The sequence below is a fragment of the Oenanthe melanoleuca genome, chromosome 7, assembly GCF_029582105.1.
Source record: "Oenanthe melanoleuca isolate GR-GAL-2019-014 chromosome 7, OMel1.0, whole genome shotgun sequence".
NCBI classification, from domain to species: domain Eukaryota; kingdom Metazoa; phylum Chordata; class Aves; order Passeriformes; family Muscicapidae; genus Oenanthe; species Oenanthe melanoleuca.
Genome location: NC_079341.1, coordinates 16,814,153 through 16,836,556, shown reverse-complemented (window position 1 = coordinate 16,836,556; position 22,404 = coordinate 16,814,153). Strand labels below are relative to the sequence as shown.

The following is a 22,404-nucleotide window of genomic DNA, read 5'->3' as shown; positions in this document are numbered from 1 at the left end:
CATGAGTAGCAACCATGCTAGATACACCAAAGATCTTGGGCTTGTGAATCTTCACCCTGGAGGTGAGCAGGGAGCTTTCAGAAATTACTATCCCACAACACAAACACTATGGCTGTGAGCCATTAGGCAGACAGGCTTTCCATGAGACTTCCAGAGTTACTTTCTTCCAAAACATCTACCTTCTGAAGCTTAACAACAAATCTTTTTATCAAATGTGCTACCTAAACACTAATTAAAGTAACCACTTGATATAGTGAGCATAAAAGCTCTGAGAACTAAAGCAATCTCATCTTCAGAAACGACACCCTTGACACCAAAACACTTTCATCCACAAATGAACATCAGTGAAACTGTCATTCCATAAAAGTGGTGAAAAGCAGTTTGAATAAAGAAATAGCCCTCTTCCCTCCCACTTAAAATAATGCACTAATACAGCCACTGATGGCTAAGAGATGAGAAACAGAACCCAAGTATTAGAAATACACTAATATGCTCTGTATTCTAAACCAGCTTTTGAAAACCAAGCCCATCCACCTGCCTAAAGGAAGCAGATTCAGAGTACATTAATATATTGACAACATCCATGGAACACTCTAAGTGAAACTGTCTTCCCTCAAGCTGCTGCTCTCATCCCAACCAATTTCATCCTTTCATTTTATTAAACAGACGATTAAACTGATGGTGAATTAACTCCCTTTTCTCTGTACCTGTCAATTCCTGTTGCTCTGAATCTCTAAATGATTTGCATAAATTTTTTTTCAACCTAACTGCAAATTCAGAAAATCTTCCCTACGTGATTTCCACGTCTCATTTTCCAAGGCTGAACTTTGCCTGGTTTATCCTAAATTATCCTGGTCTGTCCTCTGTCATTTGATATTCCAAAACTTTAGACTTGACAAATAAAAGCTTTTCACTTCCATTAGAGCATTGCATACAACTACTCTCTTTAATCTCACAGTTCTCAGTCACAGCTCCTTATTACTACTCCACACATTGTGCATGTGTCAGAGGACTTTAACACAACCTATAGGATGGGGGCTATATATTCTTCATGCCCTGCTCAGCACGAGAGCAAAACATCCCCACTACACCAACACAGCACATTTGTGTCCATGCACATGCAGATGGGGGCTTGTGAGTGAGGAGGTGGAAAATTACCATCTCTGTGTCCACAGGGAAAGAAAACACTGTTTCTGCTTCTCACCACCTACTGCAAAATCATAAACATCTCAGGCTATCAAGACATATTATGAAATTACACCTTGTTAGTTAACAAGAAGCACAGTAAACTCAAGTCAAAAGAAAAAAAAATAGTGTTTTATTAACTACCACACTGTTATAATACACTTTAAACGTACAATAAGGTAGCCTTTAAATTTGAGGTGGTTTTAAGAATAACAAATGAACAGATTTCCAAATGTTTGTAAATAGGTGAACTGCAGTAATTATTGTTGTACATTTTTTGAAAATGGTATAGCACTTACAGACTGGCTATATAACTTCATTTTGTACATTTTCTATAATTGAAAATATAAACAGTAATTAAAAAATAAAAAGAAAATTCAGCATAATAAAAAACATATATGTTTATCAGTTAAATGTACTGGATACATACAATTTTTAAGGGAAGAAGCAAAAAAGGAAAGATGGCTGATATTTAAATGCAGATTGACTAACCAAAAACTAAACAACAAACAAATAAAAACCTCATAACCCCCCTAGTTCACTATGACTATATCCATATGTTTGGGAGTACTGTCAATATGGAAGTGATTTTTCTTTTGTATTTGCATATGTTATATTTTACTGGTAATTTACATGATGGCTTTTAAGGCCCTGGCATACAGATGTTTTTTTGGAAAAAGATTTGATAAAAATCACTGCTGAGACACAATACACCTTATTTTTGGTCCTCCAATGTTCAAAAGAAGGGATATACTTCACTATAACATCTGCCTTACCACCCAAATGCTTCAACCTATACATATTTATTTTTCTTAACATTTTAAGCTTTTTAAACATTGGTTATATTGCCCACCTTGGTTATTGAAAGAATATTAACAAGACATCATTTTGGCAAATTAAATCTTAAACATGGCTTTTCAATAGGATTTAAAAGGTGACTATCCCTAGAGTTCCATGTTAAAATGTAGTTTGCAAAATCTTACAAGAGTAATGCTTAAAATATTGTACATAGTTAACCTAATTAAAATAATTAGCTTCAAAATGACAAGTTGATGAGCTAAGTAAAGCCTACACTATGTAACATTTGCTTGGAAACTTGATTTGTCAGTTATGCATAATAAAAATTCCAGTCATCAAGAAAATTACAAAATTTCTTTTATCATAATGTGATTTCTTTTCACCCATCAACTTCTTTTATCTTACAATAGATAAATACCAACATGTTCTCATTTTTTGTACACTAAACCACACAGGATTGATGCATTTGGTTAGACTACCATTTCCATCGTTAAATTCTTTTTTTTTTTTTTTTTTAATATAACTTGGTAAAATTTCTTCTCTTCTAGATTCCAAAAGTACCTACAAAACCCATGCAATTTTACCATTTTAATATACTATGGAATATCATACAAAGTAAGGCATTTCAGTGTCATGTATAACCAAGTTACTGTCAATCCAAAAATTTTTGCACATCAATAAAAAGATATCTAAGAACTTAGGAACAATATTCTTCTCACTACTGTATAAAAATAACCACAATTAATAGGTATCTTGTGTAATATTTACTCCATTGTCTCGTTTCCCGAAACTGTGACAAGCTGTAAAGGTATTTCAGTGTTGGTAAGAATATCCTGATTGCTGGTGCCAGATGTATTAACAGTTCCTATTCCTGAAACAGAACCTTGTTGAATATTTGCAAGGATAAGTGTTGTTCCTCCTGCAGTAATCAAAGTATCATCAGATGTTGCTTCTACTGATGCCAGCACTGTACTGCTAGAGTGAATACCTTTTTTATTCTGATGTGTTTTAATGTGTTTGGCAAGATGGTCACTTCTCATAAAGCGTTTTGAACATTCTGGACAGACAAATTTCTTCTCACCTGTCAAAGAAGAAAAGAAAACATTAAAGAACACTAAAAATTAAAATTAAAATTACTTTTTAGAATCATAATTATAACAAGAATTATACTGAGGAAGAAAGTGATCCAACACAATAAATTTGTGTGTTACGTTTCTTGACACCCCTACAAATCCTTTATGTAAGAACTGATTTAATTTCCTGTGTGTCATAGGGTTTGGGGAGATCTTTCAGGCATGCTAGAGAATATAGCCATCTCATATCCTCAGGCTGCTAAGTTGCACTGCAATTATTACCAATAAATAACTTCTAGGAGGAGAACAAAACCTACCAAATGATGGACAGGGAAGACTGTATGACCTAGAGCAGAATCACACTTGAGACTGACACACAAGACATAGGGTAATTCAGGTTTGAAAGGACCTCTGAATGTCTGTGTTCTGATCTCTTTCTAAGCAGTCACCTATGAGATCAGACCTGGTTTTTTTCCAGTTTTCTTGAAAACCTTTAAGGATGGAGACTTAAGGACAGAGGAACTCTATGGGCATCCTCTTCCAATGCCTGGCTATTCCTGCAAAAGTTTTTATTAATAGCTGTTCTGAACCCTTCTAATTTCAACACACATCTGTCTATTATCCTTCAACCAATACACCATCTGGGAAAGTATCTGCTTTCTTAAGGATGGCCTTTGCAGGTAACTAGAGAATTACTACTAAGCTCCCCTTTTCCATTACTGTTCTCTCTGTGCATCTGAATCCTACAGCCTTTCCTCATATGGGAAATGTTCCAGCTTCCTGATCATCTTGGTCACTCATTAGTGAACTCAATCCTGTCCTCAGTGTCTTTCTTATATTGAGTGCTGAAAACTAGATGCCATATTCTAGATGCAGTCTAGCCAGAAGAGGGGAATAATCCCTGTGACCAGGGTTTTTGCTTCTGTGGTACAGCTCTGGGCACCACTGCTGCTGGCCCTTGATCATGTTCCACTTGTCCATCAAGAATCTTCATAGTAGAGCTGTTTCCAACCTCTCCATGCTTAGCCTGTGTTACCCTAAGTGTTAATCCCATCCCAGGTGCAGTATTTGTGACTATTCTTGCTGAATTTCCTAGGATTCCTGTTAACTCATTCCTTCAGCCTCCATCCCTCTGAATAGCAGCCTTGCCACAAAGTGCATGGACTGATCTCTCCAGTTTAGGGTTATCCACAAACCTTAAAAGGTTAACAGAAGAATTCTGTTGACTCCCCCAGGTCAATGACAAGGATTTTAAAAGAGGTCGAAGGATAGATCCCTGCAGTTCTCTACTTTTTACTGGTAGGCAGGCACACTAGAAGCTATTAGATCATTCAACTCGCCTTTTTTAAAAGGCCATCAGCCTGTCCATCCAGACAAACTGTAACATCCCAGCCTGGATTTAGCATCCAAATTGTCTACACAAAAGCACACCATTAAGAACAACACGGGATACTTTTCACAGACATCCAAAGGCATTTTTCTAAGCAATGTAAATGCTGATTAAGCACAAAAATTATTTATCTATAGGTTTTTCAAATACTATGATTTTAAAAGGTAAACATCCTGTGGAATGCATATATGGATTTAGTTCACAAGAAAACAGATAAAACAGACAACAGATTTTAAACTAACTGCTCCTTGAAGAGGTGGAATATCTACAATAAATTATTTTCTTTTTATTAGACAGAAGGAGAAATGCGAACCTGAAGTTCCTAATTGATGGTCTAATCAAACTAAAAGATGTAGAACAATGCACCATCACATGCTCTTCTTTGATTTTAGGAATGATATCTAATCCCCAGGCCACCCAGTCCTTTTCTTACTGAAGTTTCAAGATAGAAAAAGAGTTATAATCTGGTTTAAACAAATGAAATGCATTGCTGAGCCTGAATCAAAGTATTCTGATTAAGCTACATTAAACATTAGCCTTAAAGTCACTTCTGAATCAAGATGTGGCTGTTTTATCTCCTCAGACCTACCAAAGGTTCCAAAGTGTATAAGTATCAATAAGATTTAGCTGATTTTAGAAAAATCACACTGCATTAAAATCAACTCAAAGATCTGTTCTCCTCTTAGAAGTTATTTATCCAAGCTCAGTCCCAAAGGCACCAGAATCAAAGACTGGAAACCTGTGTGCGTCCTTCGGTGTCGCTGGAGCTCATCGCTGCGAGTGAACCTTTTGCCGCAGAACATCCAGTTACAAACAAATGGACGCTCTCCAGAATGCCAGCGCAGATGAGCCCGCAAATGTGAAGTCTTCCCATACACTTTGCCACATCCTGGTATGTGACAAATGTGTTGCTTCTTTTTTCCCAAGTTGGAGCCTCTGTTTAAAAAAAAAGAAAAAAATTAATTCTAATACATTCCTCCTAAATACTGGTCGTATACATACGTAGGGCTACACATACCACAGTGGATCTGCACACCAACCAGAGCAGCTTCATGTTTTTATTTCAAATACAACTGGATTCCAGTACACTCCATAAGAAGCTGGAAATAAATTCTATAATGCTTTCCCAGCTCCACAGAAAGTGATAAATTCAGCTGTGTATGAAATGTATGTGAAGAAGTATAATCTTTAATATGCATACATGTATATGAAGTTGGAAACACAGTTATTATAGCAGTTTGTACCACTTTGATGCTGAAGTGCCCATATTTTACATTTCCCCAAGTTTCAGGTTTTTACCATATCAAAGATAGTTTTGGCAAAGAAAAACACAAATTACTGCAACTGCCAAAACGGACAGTGGAGATTTTGGAAACTGGGTAGAGAACAGATGGGACTTTTGGCATCTTGGAGAAATCTGAGAATCAGTTTGGGGTTTGAAGACAAGTATACTAACCTGAATGCTTTCACTAAAAGAGGTGGAAGCTGATCTTGCTGACATTTACATTAATTCCTTGGTTTTTCAGTTAAAAAAATAGAAATCCATCACAATGAACACAGAATTCATGGATTCTACAATCCAGACTAAGCTTGATGCTTTTTTTTAAGATGCTGTCTCACTGAAATGGCAGGTGATCAAGGGAAGCACCTGATAAAACAGCCTAATTTTAAAATTTTTAAAAATCAAATCACAAGAGAGAGATAAGAGTCAGAGAAAGAGCTCAGTCTGGCCAGTGCAGAGCATCATGATTGATTTTAGCCAATTTAAGTACTTGCTACTGCTGAAAGGAGAACTTGAGGGAATAGGTCTGGCTGACAACACAGCTATATGAATGGCAAATACTGGTAGCAAGGAGGAGATTGGAAAATGCAGTCAGACATAAGGCCACCTTATTCATCAGCAACATTAACTCAGAACACCTTTGGTGGATTCTGAAATCACAGTCTTGGGTGCTCCATCCTCCATGACTGATTATAAAATTTTCAGCTGCCTCCTCAGGAAACTTTTTTCTTTAAACTGGGTGCTTTAGCTTCTGGTTTACATCTCACTTCAGGCTGAAGTGCATACACACTTCAAGGAGCTAGCAATTGCCACAAGCATTTCTGTACATGCACAAAATGAACTCACTCTAAAACTTCACAGTGTCTAAAGGGGATTCTAGCCTAATCAAATATGTACCTAAAACATTACAGACAGTCCAGAAAAGTAAGGTGATAAAATCCCACTAACTCCTAGAAAATGATGCTACAAATTCTCAAAATAGAGCAATCTTCACGGTGCTTCATTTGTCATTTTGTCTCAGAAGATAAAAACATCACTTGTACCTACTAACTATTTGTCATGACAAATACAAGTTTTGATTTCAGAACAAATTCAATGGCAGCAGAAGCAGAGTCCAGAAGGCTTTTGATCCTGTTGCAGCAGGATAATCATGTCAGGACTTCATCCTAACACCTTCTCCAAATAAACTCTAGCATCTTCCCTTCCACAGCAGTTAGTACAAATGGCATGATATAGTACACAAATAATGTTAATATTCCTAAGTCAATCATTTGAAATTACTTCATTGCACCTTTAGTGTAGACTGAAGGAAACCAAGGTTCAACGCATGGTGTGAGTATAGGTGCATAGGTGGTATAGAACATGTGATTCTAAGCACCTCACCTAACTGGTGACAATTCCTTAGCAGAGTCCTAAGTTTCAAGTGAGGGGGAAGTTAAGGATCCATAGAAAGAAACCCACAAGACTACTGTGAATTAGAAATTAAGTGTATTTATTCTATACAACATGAGCATCTGCATGATTGCTTCATGTGTGCTCTAAACTGACAGGACACAAGCCAGATTCTATCTAGACACATTGCAGCTGTGACAGTCTGGCACTATGCCCTAACACATCATGCTAAGAGGCCTTTCTTGCTGCACTGGCCAATACCCATCATCACTGAATAGATGTATATGACTACAGCCTACTCCTTGAGTTGAGTCCTAAAAACAATTAATATTTAAGTATTTCCATAGTACATTTTAGCTTTTCAAATACTGAAAATTATGTTTCTCAATAACCAGGCAGACTGCCAGTTGCAGGAAACATCTTCGTCCACTGAGAAACTGGACTTTATATTCAGCAGAATTTCCAGCAATAACATTAAGTATCTCAAGGGTAAAGCACTCTTATTAATTTAAGAATGTGGTTTTTAGAGTTACATACCTGCAGTGGCAGTCAGAAGCACAGCTCCTCTATATATCAGACAGTAGTAGTTATATCTCAGTGTAATTCCAGATGTAATTGTTAGGAGGACATCTAACTGAGAGGAGACTAAACTTTCCAATTAACTTCAGACACCTTAACTAGAAGCCTAATACATTCTGTTTGGAAACAGAGTCATCCTTTGAGGCATGTGTCTCTCTGTCCACTTGCTTATTCCCCATTTATTACATAAGCTTGGGGCTAAAAGGTGTTAATTTACAAATCTAATACATCATCTTCTTCCTTTCCTACTTTCCTCCCACCAAGCCAAAGATAATAGTGGCTTTCCACTTCACAAAACTGGTACAAATCTGAAGACTGCAATGTAGCTCAATTCCAAAAGCCAACAACAAAAACCAGTAAGAACTTCTGAACTCACCTCTGAATCCAGAAAATGCAAGAAATACTAAAACGAATGCTATACGATAGATGAAATTATGATCGAGTCTGCATATGTGAAGCCATTGTCCCTTTCCTTCTCCATTCACAGGAGTAATAGTATTAACTGAGTGAAACACTATTCAGCTTTTTCATACTGATTTGAAGTACTTTTCTTGTTTTACTAGTTACATATTATTTCTGCACTACATTAAATTATTACACAGAATTTATTCATTTCTCCAGGGTTTTTTTCCTCATCATGGGTACTGACAACACTCACAGTCCCTAAGCAATTCAGAAATATTAATGGCTTTATCACTCTAACATTTTGGTATGGTGAACCTGAACTAGTACAATCATTTTCTACATCCTGCTATGAGGTAGAAAGAGATTAGGCTGAAACTGTCAAACACCCACCAGCTTAAGGTGTCAAGGTTAATGTGGTAGAAGCATATTTTCTCAGAGTACTGTAGATGTTCACAGTCTGCTCAATCAACTTCTTCACAGGAATGAACTCAGTACTTCTGTACTGGAAAAGGTGGGGTACATAGATCTACACTTCCAAAATTTCAGAGCCCTGTTGCTGCAGTCCTGTGTCTCATTCCCTAAGCACCTCTCAATTTCTGCAATAAGTGAAGCAGATGATAGTCACAGTGTTGATTCACCATTCCCTATCTATCAGCCATCCCATCCACCAAATGGCACTGATGCCATATGAAAAAAACAGTATGCAGTAAAAGTAATCAGAAACCTAGTGATAAATGTATATACACAAGGAATTAAGTTAAAGTTGCCCAGAATATCTTAACGAAGCATTTGCCCAATTGTAACTTTTGTAACTTTAACGTCATTTTAAGAATTATGAATGCTATCTGAAAGAATTTATAAAAGTAAATGTTTACCATCTGAAACTCTGCAAATCATCACCAGAGTTGAAAAACAAATCAAAACTCAGATTTCCAGCACTAGGGATAAACAGGTAACTCTAGCAGCTATGGAACATTAACACGCTCACATGTTCTTTAAAGTGGGCTTATTCCTTTCTCCTAAACTCCAAAGGAATCCTACATTCTGGTGGGAAAGTTGCTGTAGCAACTGTAAGCACTTTCACTCTTTTCTGTTTCCCTACCATTGTCTCCTTCATTATCCTCTTCCAGTTCCAATTCTTCTCACATCCTGACTTCTTGTCCTACTTTTCCTAGTTACTTTGTATGTTTGATGTGTCCAGGCCTTCCTTTACAGTGGATTTCACTCATCTATCTAAACTCTGTCATAGCTCTTATCTCAACTCTTTCCCAAAAATCGCCTGAGTTTTCAGTCAGACTACACCCTTCTCCAGACTTCCCAAACCATCTCTCAAAAAAATTCTCTCTCGGGCTGAAAGTTTAAAATTTCAATTAAAGCCACCATAGTTTGGAATAGAGCACGTGGAAGATCAAACACCTGGAATCTCTGTTTCCTAAGAGTACAGGCAGTGCAAATCACATTTTCAGAGTTTTCTCCTGAAATGAAACAAATCTCAACCCAGGGTGTACTTTGGGCAGATTTTCATAGCAGAGCCAGAGTTCACCAAGAACTTAGAAATGCCTGTGCCATGTTGCAGTGAACTACATACAGAAATTTAACAAGAGGAATCTGAAGGATGAAGATGCTGTATAACCTGCAGCCATTATCACTAGCTTTGCTGGTGATGTAAATGTATCAGTCTTTTCCTCTTAAAACACACTTAACACTACTCAGCATGGCTGCCTGAACTCTTACTGCCACTGGACACTGATAGATGCCTTAAAGATACCTTACTGATTTGCACTATTGCTCCTGAATAAATGAAATGTTCAATTTTAGTGAAGAAACTATCAATAAAATGGACAAATTTTAGTGTATTGGAAAGAAGCCCCTGCACAATTCTCTCAAACACAAACACTTGTAAAAGGCAGCTTATTACCCTTCCCCTTTCATATCCATAATCAAGACATTTAAAATTAAGTGTTTAGAATAGAATAAAATCTTTAGAATAAAAAATTGGTAATAATTTAATGAGATGCACAATAATAAAGCATAGGTTTCAATGCAGTACTGAAGTTTAATGAAATGGAACTTAGCACTTCTTTGTTAGTGAAATCTCACTATGACTGAAAACAGTTCAAAATTTGTTACTCAGAGTTATTATACAAACCTTACTTTTCCTAGGAAACCAGTGTAAAAGAAAACTAGGACGTGCATATTCCAAAATATTTCATTTTCATATTTTTAGGGCAATGTTCTATCCCCCTCACTTGTACTAAGTGGCATCTAACTCCACATTTTTTCAACTTATCTCAAAGGAGTAACTCAGAAAGGATGGATAATCTGCTTTTTAATCTGCAAACCCCAAAATGAAAGTGGTAGTCATTTATTACATAAACTCCTTTGCATAAGCCTCTAGTTTCCTCTCACTGCAGACAATTTGCTGTTAACAAAAGGTCATTTTTTTCTTGCCCATTATTAATTTTTTGCCATTATATGTGGGATATGACACAGAACTTTACATACCTTCCACCACCCTCTTTGCAGTTGGGACATGTACATGCTACTCGTCGCAGTCTTTTTCCCTCCTGATGTGGTTGGTCCCCTTCCTCATCTACAACCTGTACTCTCAAATGTGTTAGATCATTAGCATTCAGTGTAGAATCACCACTGAGCTGCCACTCTTCTGGATCAGGATCCTCTTCTTTAATTCTAATATCTGAGAAAAAGAACAAACACAGATCATACATAAGTAGCCCATTAAATAACCAGAAAGGAAGCCATAATGATCAAATCTTTTTACTCTTGAGAGCACTATGTCAGTCAAAAGTCAACATCCTTAAGTAGATTCTGACATTGCTTCTGTGCCCTTGTAACCTGTATTTAAAAAGTTTATCTTACTATACATTTCAAAGCTGAAGATAAGCTGTAACTGTTCTTAGTGAGGAATGTTGTCACCAGGAGAATATTGCTTGCTTGAAATTTGAGAAAAACTGAGGAACAAGAGGTTGGACAGAGCTTGAAGAAAATGTAAACACATGTTTCAAATGAATCTGAGTAGCCATTTTTGTTTCCACAGCATTTCTGAATTAGTGTCACATGTGGTAGCATCAGCCTTCCTCAATGGTCTTCAGAAGATTTTAGTATGCAGAGGGATATATAAAGTAATGTAAGAAATCAATCTAATAAAAAGTTTCCACCTGAGAAAGACTGAGATATCTCAGGGAAACAAATAAATTAATGTTTTTGTTCCATTTCCCCTTTCCACCTGAAATTCATGTCTTCTGCACAATATACAGAAAACATTTAGGGAACAATGTTATTCAGCATTAGAGAGAGATAAGCAACACATGAGCCACTTCAATATTTTGATATACCAGTAGTCAAAATAGGTCTTAGCAGATTCTTGGATGCAAAAAGACCTCCTAATTATTCCTTATAGGATGGACATTTGCAAGTATGTGTACCCTCTCCCCAGAGAGCATTCATTCAGTCTAATCCAAGAATTAATTAGTGTCATAACAACAACTGTCTTAATAAATTTACATTTTAATAGGAACATCTTCCCCTCAAACACTATTCTGTATTCCCAGTGGACTTAAAGACTGGATTCCAAAAAAAAAGATTATATGTATCTTTTTAGAAAGCTGAACCCCAGCCCCTTCTTTGGTTCATCAGAGTAGTTTGCTTTGCATTTTTTCTGTGAAAATGATTAGCCACTAGCTCAAACTAATAAGAAAACAAACATAATTTAGGGAGATTTATTTACTTATTCATTTATTTTTTTGAAGCTTCAAACTAATATCTGTCTATCTTTCTAGACACATTAAAGATGCTTTTTCAGCAAAACAAACTCAATTATCATGTAGACTTTTATCCTTAAATATTGAAACCTTAACAGAGCATTGTGGTCACTCTAAGTTCTTTCTGGGAGTCGGTTCATCAGACATCATATCTTTGTAATGAAGACAAAGCTGCACAGATTGCCTGATAAAACATAAGAAAAACTGTGTTGGGTCATATGATAAAGAGCATCCTGTCCCAGTAGAGATCAGGAAAGAAACCAATGATAAAATATGCAAAGAGTAATAGTTACCTGGTCTACCTTCAAAATCATCTCTCTAGCATTCATCTGTTTAGAGACAAAGGATACTGCTACACAAAAATTTCCCTGATGCTAATAAATTCTCAGCCCAGTCATCCCCACCACCACAGTCTGCTTTTCTTTTTCAGACATATGACCATATGTAGGACTGTCCTGTATCCTACATCACTGATATAAACTACAGTTGAATTCTCTAGGAAATCCCTGCATTGGGAAGAGAATTCCAGGTCACAACCAGGGGAATCTAGAATGTTTATCTGGTTTGACTGCAAAAGTCAGTGTTAGACATTCAGTTTGCATGAACATGACAAGCTCTGAGCTGTGGGAACCCAGTAGCAAGCATACTCACATCTACTGGTTTTTTACACACATGGTACTACTGTGATAAGCTTGCCCAAAGTCACCTGCACACTGAGCTTTACTGTTACCATCACAAGTTCACAATTTCACACAGCACCATAATAAATATCTTTCATTGCTAGAAAACTTGTGGTGACTTCTGGTTTTCTGCATGAGCCACCAAACTATTTTTCCTATCAAATTAAGCTATTTTCTGAGACTTGTATAAAAAAGAACGTTATTATCTGTATGTTACATATACAATTAATTTAAGTAAACATTAAACCACTATAAAACAAAGTTTATAGAATTATCTTTCAAATAACTACTAAAACTATACATACTACTAATACATTCACTTAGAGCAACTTTAGAAAAAAGCAAAAGCCTGATTCACTCTTGCACAAAAGGGCACATAGTAGGAACTGAAATACAGCAAGGCAGCAAGGCTGCCAGCACAGGCCAATGCAAGTCTCCAACCAGTTCTTTAGGACTAAGTGCTACACACTATACTCAAAATTCTTCTACCAATCAAATGTAGCACAAAATGTATACTGTATAAAATCTGGTTTTATTTAAAATAAGAATTAAAGTACTGTTAATAAAATAACACACTTTCAGTGTGATCTCACTAACATTAGACAGTGGCATATAGTGTGCCTGCAAAGTCAATAGCTGAATCCAGTTAAGACTGCATACATATACTCCAAAAGAGATATACAAAGATGAATGGAACAAATTAGGGAATGGATCTGTGATACCAAGACCCAACTCCACTACTGAAGTCAAACATTCCATATGATTCCTCCTATTACACTGACCTCCCAAAGTCACACTCTAAAAATAGAGATACACATAAGACTAGAAGTATGTCCAAAAAGTCTGTTACTGCATGCCAGTATCCATGATAGCTTCTAGGCAATGTCTGTTCCACTTAAACTTCTGTCATGAGTTCCTTCCACTTTTTCATTAGTATCACTCTATTCCCAGTTTCTCCCAACCACCACCATTAATGCAGCAGCACAGAGACTTATAATAGTTTTATAATGATAGATGCATAACTGCGAAATTTATCTGAGGAAAAAAAAAACAGGACAGACAAGACATTTCTAACAGTTGAGAATACTAGAGAAGACAACAATGTGCATTTAATTATTATATAGAATTATTCTAAAAAAGGCAAAACTGAAAAGACAACAAAGTAGTACTGTGTTTTTAATTTAGTGTTGTGCTTTCTGGTTATCTTGGTAAGGCAGAAAGGGTAGCTAGTCCTTCTCATGAATAACTAAAGCAATATCTTCTAGTCCCGGCACACAGAAAAGTACAACATAAACTGGCAGTTTACAGGACTTTTTAATACTTATTTATGCAGACTGTACTTTAAACAAAACACAATTAAAATATCAATAGATAAAGTGTTTATATAGCCTCTCCAGGATGCAGGATAGTAGAGAGCAGATTGCATCAACACCCTCAGTGAATGTGATTGCCTTAACTGAGGTCCTCAGAACCAATGAGTCTGTTGCCCTCCCAAGTAGGTTTTTACATTATTTCAAGAGATAAGGTTAAAATTCCACCAGTGTCTTTTGGAAGGAGAAGGGGTGCCACTCATGAAGACACTGAAAGAGAAAACCATGGATAAGAGCTACAGATTGTGTCAATGGAATATGAGATCATGAAAATTCATATGGATATCAGAGACTACATTTCTCCCTAGTGTTCTTCTAGATGTGCTCCATTCTAATTCATCCTCAACTGAGAGCATTTACATAAAGTCTGCAAAAAAAAAAAAGCCTAAAAGAATTTATATAATCCCTGAAGTCCTGACAAGCTGATGCAAACACTAGCAAATTTGAGGCAACTTTTTTCTTCTACCAATTAAACACAGGCTAAATTAAAAAATTTCTTCACTACTCTTTTATTTCCATGTTTTCAAATTTCTATCTGCCCTTACTTTTAAAGTTCAAGACTTAGTTCTAGGTAAGTATGAAGGGGAATTTTAAACAAAGACATTGTTTCAAACTGCCAACAGATCCTGAATAACATATATTGTGTTCAAGTTCTGCTTCCTGTCTAGTGGGCTAGATTTGGTTTAGATTCAGCTTTTCCAAGATGGAAATTGGGATCTTGGTGAATAGTTTTGTTCCAAAGGTAGCATTTTACAGTCATAAAAAGCCCAGAGCTGACTACAATATGGAACAAGATTGAGTGGTTTTGGCAAATAAGAGCAGTAAGTAAGAGATTTGTTTAAAGTGTTTCAGAGAAGAGTAACTAAATTGACAAGATGAAACAATGCAGATGGAAATGCAGTTTAAACTACTCTTGAGTATGTCAGCTACAATCTAGTGTGGAGACAAATACTGTTGTCCACGGATATACCCAAATCATTTACCTACTTCTCCATGTATCTGATGAATGCATCAATTATGCTTCACCAGGACTTAAGAACACTTTCTTCATCTATAGAAAAAGTTATTAGTTTGCCCAAGAGCCCCAGAAGCAGGGGTAAATTGAGAAGGGAAGAGGATGCAGATTTTTTTAATAGATGCAAAATGTCACAAAGGCACACTCAGTATTACATCATAACAGTCTCCAAAACATGAGCTTCTAGTTTGGCTGCTTTGCCAAGATGCTGAATGCCACCTTGCCCTTTTACTCAGCCAAGCTTTACAAGTTCCTGATCTGAGAAGCAGAAATATGGTTTTTGAAACTGAAAACAGATTTGCAGGAGCACTACACATACCTTCCCACCTATTTCCTCACAGAATCACATTTCAATTATTTCTCATTATTTATTTTCCAAATAGAGGCTTCCCTTCTTACCTTTCCCAAGAAAAGCGATGTTAATTCCTACTTCCTTTCTATCTTCTGTTGTCCTCTGTTTTCCCTACAGTTCAACCCACATTCCCTTGGAATCTTGACTCATCTTGCCTTAATCTCTAGATAAGAGGAAGTTTTTAATAAAGACATTTAAATTTCTTAAGACACTGTTCTTGTTCTTTCCCATCTAAACTGAACTATCTAAATTAAACTCCCTCTATTAAGTTGACCAGCTGTTCAAGTCTTTCAGACAGGAAACTCAACAGAATTAATGATTTTTACTCTGATTTGCCCCCAAATCTTAAGTATGAATTTAGACATTTTTATTACACAATAAATTAATAAGGCTACATAAGGTACACTGCAAAGCATCATCTTGAAATCCTGGTAAACCTCAACTCAGAAGAAAGACTCATCTAGATTCAATAGCTCTAAATCAGATTTTAGGTTTCTGATTTGTTTCCTTGCAAGAAATGCAAACATAGTGTATCTCCAAGTGATCCTATGTATTATTCTAAAGCAAATACTAAGTATTTAAATCATGAAAGTATTTTAGCCAGTGCTACCATAAAGAACACACTAGGCACCAAGGAACTTGCTCCACAGTAACTGTACTCCCTTGAGATGTACTGTCTGCAGATTCGAGATTCTGGATTCTTAAAGACAGTAAGGCCTCTCCAGCATGCACTTATTCTTGCTGTTCTTCTCACAGTAGAAAATCTAAGAGGGTCTAACTAAACTGGGGGAAGGAGAGTCGATGATACTTAACACTCAAGAAGCCACAAACTCCCGAGGTATGCAAGGAAAGCAAGAGGACACAGAGCCTCTGACCAGCAGGGCTAGGCACTTTTACATAGAAGAATATCAGACTGCTACTAGGGTCAAACAACAGAATTGCCAGCAGTAATTCAGGAAGACAGAACTGCTCAGTAAGTGTTTCTGCTCCTGTATTTAGGTAAAAGCCATATAATTGTCCTATTACTAGATGACAATGAAAAGCTTCCCACTGACATTAAGTCAGGAAAATGTAAAAACAGCTACCAAAGTAAACACTTAATAAATCAACATATTAGGATAATTTTCATTTGATACTTTTAAAGAGAAGACTGAAGAGCTCTCTGCAGTTTTAATGCTGTGAGCCTTTGGCCATGTGAATGCTCCAGCAGGTTAGAGAAAAGCTAGTACTGTGATAATACTGAAAAAGTGTAAACAAAGACTCAAAGAAGTAGGGGCAGAATTAGTACACTCAAAATGTGATTATGTGAACAATTAGATTAAAAACTAATTTTTTTATTTAAATCAGTGATGACATCGTTGATATAATATACTTGAGAGTTCTGCACAGCAAGTGTCTTACTAGGATACAGGAAAACACTTTGATTAAATGAAGTACAAAACATACTTGGAATACATGAATTAAATACTGGCTTGAATTTTAGATGCAGGTTGAGAACTATCATTTCTCTGATAAATTATGACGATGTCATTGACAATGTGCATTTTTATCTCCTTTTGCTCTTGAAATTACTGCCTTTTGAAAAAATATGAGTCTTCTCCAGCAGTAAAAAACAGCCCACCTATAACCCAGCCTGATCTTCAAGAGGGCAATCACAACTACGTCCTGGCAAGTGCTCCTGGCATTATAAAAAGACTCTCATTGTGCTTGGTAGAAACTTCAGGTACTTTCTATGAGCCAGATGCACTGACAAGTTTGGTTCTGATCTCAGCGATCAGAACCAAAGTATGTGATCCTGCCAGGAGGTACAAAAGGAAAGAAAACTGCACAGAACCTGAAACAATGGCCCTAAAGTGCTGAGACTGCAAAAAGACAGAAGACAAGTTTCCAGCCGCTTTCTTACGTTGTAGCAGTACTGGAAATAAAATCACTTCCCTCTTTCACTCCATGGATACTTGTCATACATCCCCACAGGTGCATAAGAGTTTTCATTTTGTGTCAGGAGTATCTTGTAAAAAGAGCATATGAAAAATGCAAAAGGAATTTGTACCTGAAACTGGGTAATAGATTCTTTTGTGAACATCCTGAGGATATCTGAGACTAAGGTAACTCAAGCTAACCTCCTTAACTCTAGAATCTATACTGCATCCCCGGACACCAAGCATACACAACATATATTTACTTAGGAGTAACACACACACAACAAACTTCATCTCACCACCACCAGCTGAAAGAAGTTTCATTAATGAGCTGTTTTGAACAAAGAGCAGAAAAGCCCACAAAGTACTGATGCAGAGGAAGGATGTGACAACTCATTATTTTCAAGAATTTGAAGAAAAAGACATCACTCTATTCCACAACAATAGATATCGCACTAAAAAATAAACCACACTAACTGAAGTTCTGCAAACTTTAAGTGAGATAATTTACTATTGTGCTATTACAAGTAGGACTGTGAAACACATACAAGCATGATCAATCTAATTCTTCCACAATTTATTAATTTCCTTTGAAAATGATGGTAAAATGAGGAATGTAATTTAAGCATGCTGACAGCAAACTATTTACACAAGATTGGTACATAAATAGCTCTAATTCCTGCCCTAACTAAAATTTGTCAGTTTCCAATTTAATTTTCATATTAAAAAACAGTGGCGAGAATTGTTTTTAACAGTTTTGATTTTATAACATGCAAACTAAATGCCTCAAGTGAAAATTGGATAGCTGTAGACAGATGCTGCCAGATGAAAATACTTACTTAACATCATTGCTTCAGTTTACTTCATGCATTTAATAAGACTTTTTTATTTTTTAAATCAGATTCTGTTTCATAATGATACCATGGCCTTGTCTCTAAGTCTTGTTATAAATAACGCCTTAGGAGGAAAAACTGCATAATTGAAATTAAAATTAATAAGGTTAAAAACTAAAACTTAAAGAGAAGAAAACTAAGTTCTGCAGCACTGAAAACCAGCCAAAACTTTTTTAAAAGTTCTAGATGCCAGAAGGAAGCTATGCTTTAAGTCGCATTCTGCACTACTTCATCTGAAGCACTAAAACATTGAAACAACTGTCCCAGCAAGTAAACTTAATTTTGTTTGTTTCAGCATTTAAACTGTTTTAGGAAACAGATATTAGACCAAAGCCTCACAAGATACCAGTAGATGAAAGATAAATTGTCACTTGGGCAACTATTTACCTTGAAAATTGTCAGACCATTTTTTGGTCAAATTTAGAGTAGGTAAATTACTCCAGTATGACAAAGCTGTCAGATTCCAGCAGGAATGGAATGAAGTTGCCACCACAAACAGCCAGCCACTCCCACTCACTATCAACTGGTGTAACTCAGCAACAGGCCTGACTAAGGTCAGTGGCAGCAGGCAGATGAGTGAGTCCTTAAGCAGCTGTGCACACTCCTGCAGAAGAGGAGCTGGGAAGAAAGACGTAGAAATGAAGACCCCAGTTTTGGAGTGACACTTCAGTCAACTCTTGAAAGGAATCCCTTTGACCTGATTCCAGCTGCAGACCATCCTGGAAAACTGTTTGTAGGGCAGGGGGGTTTTTCTATTTAAATAAATGAAACTTCCAGCTGAGGGTGTCTGAGTTGATAAGCAGCAAAGTCCATTCTCAAGCCAATGCTACTTTATTTCAGCTCACTTGCTAGTGTCTCCAGGTGCTACTGCAACGGTCAAAGGAAGTATATAAAAAAAAAAACTAGTATTCTATAAAAAGTTATGCTACCTATATAAGACCTGGTGAAATTGCCATTTTTTTTCCCAGGAAATAATCAATCCCAAACTGATTCAGTACACTAATGAATTAGCTGGGACTCTATTACAATTACAATTTGATTAACATCATTAAACTTCCTTCAGCTAGACAATGGCTTGGGGGCAGGAGGAAAATCCAGTAACTTAAAAATTCTTCCAAGCTTACAAAACTTACAGGATCAGAAACATGAAGGCCAAGTTGGTACATTTCAGTTCCTGATAGTTCTCCAAAATAAACACTATGTTATATGAAATATTTGAAGAAGAAATCTATATAAACACACTAATAAAAAACTCCACCTTTCTTGGCCAGGCAAGTCACTAAAGAGTAATGTGAACTGTGCATGTAATAGCTCCTTTTGTTATACACAATGAAGTACACTACTAGAGAGCTTTCTCAGATTTAATTTCCTCTCAAGACCAGAAGACTGAAGCCAAAACACAGGTGAGAAAGGTATCTCTCTTGCCAGTGCTTAATATAGAGGTACTATTTGATACAGCTTTTTGCTAGAAAAGCAATGCTGAAGAGTTTCAGCTGTGACTAACCAATATTCTTCCCTTGGTCACCAAAAAACTAAGCACTATGAGGAATATGAGCTCTAATAAACATCCTAAGACAAAACAACTTGGACAAGACTTTTCAGAACAAATTCACTGCAATGTAGGTCTATGCATATGTATGCCTGGTAGAATGGACATTTTGGTAGAAGCAAAATTACTGGACATCTTTCAAAAAAAAAAAGAGTACATCTACTGGACAAAGCTATTAGTTTTGTATTAGGGTTTCAGTAGCTTTCTATTATGTAAACAAAATGTAGGACCTAAGTAAAGACATTTTTTCCTCTCACACACTCTCAAGCACAGCAAAGATGTCCTCTGCTGCCTAGCTGGAGAGTGAGCCTTGGAAGAACACACCTCTCACACAATGGGCTGTAACGATGAAAATCTAAAACCTGTTTTTGCAGCTACGTTGCTAACGGAACAAAGTACATTATTTGGACTTCAGATAATTACCTGCCATCTGACACAAAACTAGGAATATGTTCTTTTTATTTTTGCCTCAGGTAGACAAATTTTCTTAAATGAAAACAGAAAATACAGCCTGACTCTACTTTGTATGAAAGGAGTGCATTATCCAGCTTGGGGGAAAAAATACAGGGAAACCCATCTTAATTTGTGTCAAAGCTCATTGGCAGTGGAAAAAAAAAAGGAATCAAGTAGCTTCACACCCTTTAACTTCTCTGCTGTCTCTTTCACTTACCTTCTTCTTTCAGTTTAAAATTAAACTATTTTTCCTTTCCTTTTGTTGCAAAACAACAATATACTTTTGACTGAAAAAACCCCCATGATTTCATAATCTGCTTCTAACTGCATATTTATTCTCCAACTTGAAGGAAGGTTGTGAGAGGTTATAAATAACAAAAGAAAGATTCTCTGAGACAAAATACCAGATGCAACTGAAAGTCAGTCAAGGTAATTCAGTCTGATTCTGTCAGAAGCAGTGTCACACTAATCATTACTGTGGAAAAGTGAGTTTCTTCTAACATAAAGGAAAGACCAATTACATTCTTCCCAAATTTAGGGAATCGCAGTTTTAATACCTTCCAATCCTTTTATTATTCCTAGACATGTAGGAAAAATGTCACTATAAATCTCCATCTTGTCTTTAATATAACCAAGTGTTTATAGCTATGCACTTCAGGAGATAGTTTCTGCTATTCATCTAATACTTCTGCCTATTTAATCACATTTCATATATCCCAATTTGCCTCTTGCCTTCCCATGTGAAATTCCTTACAGAAGAATGGAACTCCCTTGCATTTTATTATAAACCACCATTGAAACAGTCTCGAGAATGATCAATAGATAAAATGATACACAGCACAGATCACTCAACTTCTTTCTCATGTGCCTAGCTGGTTTGGGCTTTTTGCTTTCTTTCTGCTTTTCCTTTCTATCCTTCTTTCTCAAGTTTCTGCTACATCACTCCACAAGCAATACCATTACATGATCCTATACCAAATATAAATCTCAGAAATAATCCTCCTTGTATTAGCCAGAGAGCTAATAACAACTAGTAAAGGGCTCTTTTTCAGAGACTTAGATTCGGACATCTGAGTTTAGTTGTATTAACATGCAGAATAAATGCTCTTTGTTACTGATGTCTGCACCCTCATAGGTAACAATGTGTGATGGGGACAAACTAAGACTTTCTGGTCACAGTAAACAAAAAATGTGAGAATCCAGATCAGACAGAAGAGCAAATGCTGTGAGCAAAGCACATCCCTTTGGTGCTATTGCCTACAAGCCAATGAAGAGTAGGCTTATCTAGATCTGAATAACTTTACTTGAGGGTAAGTTCATAATACAGAAGTCAATCCCAAAACAAAATTAACTAAAAAACGTCCCAGCATATTATTTTGCAATCAAATTTTAGATTTCAAATGGGAAAGCAAGCTTCTTGACATAGAATACAGCAGTATCAGTAACTATATAGGTATTATAATCAGCAACCTTCTGAAACAAAACCCAGCAGGTCTTCCAGGCATGTTTCACTTACTGTATTCTTCTCACAAGCTTAAACAGACATACAATTCAAACCATGCATATTTTACTTAAATATTTATGGTCCAGTATCTTGATGAGCCAGAGGGCTGGACCACATGATTATAGTAAAACAGTGGTTCCCAAGCTACTTTGTGCAACAGTTCCCTCCCAAATGACCTCTACTGCTCATTCTGCCCCTCATAACTAGCCTGAGACACAACTCAATAATGTGTTTAAATGGCTTCTGATATAGCAAAATCTCCTGAATCACAATAATCTCTTATTCTTTTTGTTTAGGTAGTTATGCTCTGAAATTTGGAATTCACTGTATCAAATTTACCAAAAAGAAACAGGCATGTTTATTTTTTCTCACATTAAGAAACACCTATTTTAAGAAAATAGTATTTTTTCTCTGCCGAGATAAAACACTGTGATACTTATAATTAATAATTGTACTTTAAAACATAATGTAAGCAAGCAGTACTGAAAATTCACACATAATCTTAAGCACAGCCTCCATTTTGATATTTGCATGCTTGTTTCACTGCTGCTTACATGATTTTCCTAAATCATAGTAACACTGAAAGTAAATCAGTAAGAAATTAACTTAACAAAAGAGCAGACAAATAACAGCACTCAGGGAGTCTGAAAATTTTAAGGGGGAAAAAAAATTGCACAAACAGAAATATTTGGATTTTCTATAGAAACTTCATCTATTCAGGACTAGGTAGAATGGGTATGTTAATGACACTGATGCCTTAGAAGAGTGGCAGCTGATAGCCAG

The 22,404-nt window shown here is 36.3% G+C and overlaps 1 protein-coding gene across 2 annotated transcripts in view; it reads right to left on the bottom strand.

Moving 5' to 3' along the window:
* Nucleotides 1–1,302: 1,302 nt before the first annotated feature.
* Nucleotides 1,303–22,404, bottom strand: part of SP3 (Sp3 transcription factor) — a 33,993-nt gene continuing 12,891 nt past the window's right edge. For both annotated transcript variants that reach the window (XM_056496229.1, XM_056496230.1), the window contains 3 exons: nt 10,610–10,802; nt 5,186–5,382; nt 1,303–3,064 (listed from right to left, as the gene is read on the bottom strand). In XM_056496229.1, coding sequence (XP_056352204.1) covers nt 2,748–3,064; nt 5,186–5,382; nt 10,610–10,802 — 707 coding nt within the window. In that variant the 3' untranslated portion in view covers nt 1,303–2,747. The remainder of the gene's footprint in view (nt 3,065–5,185; nt 5,383–10,609; nt 10,803–22,404) is intronic.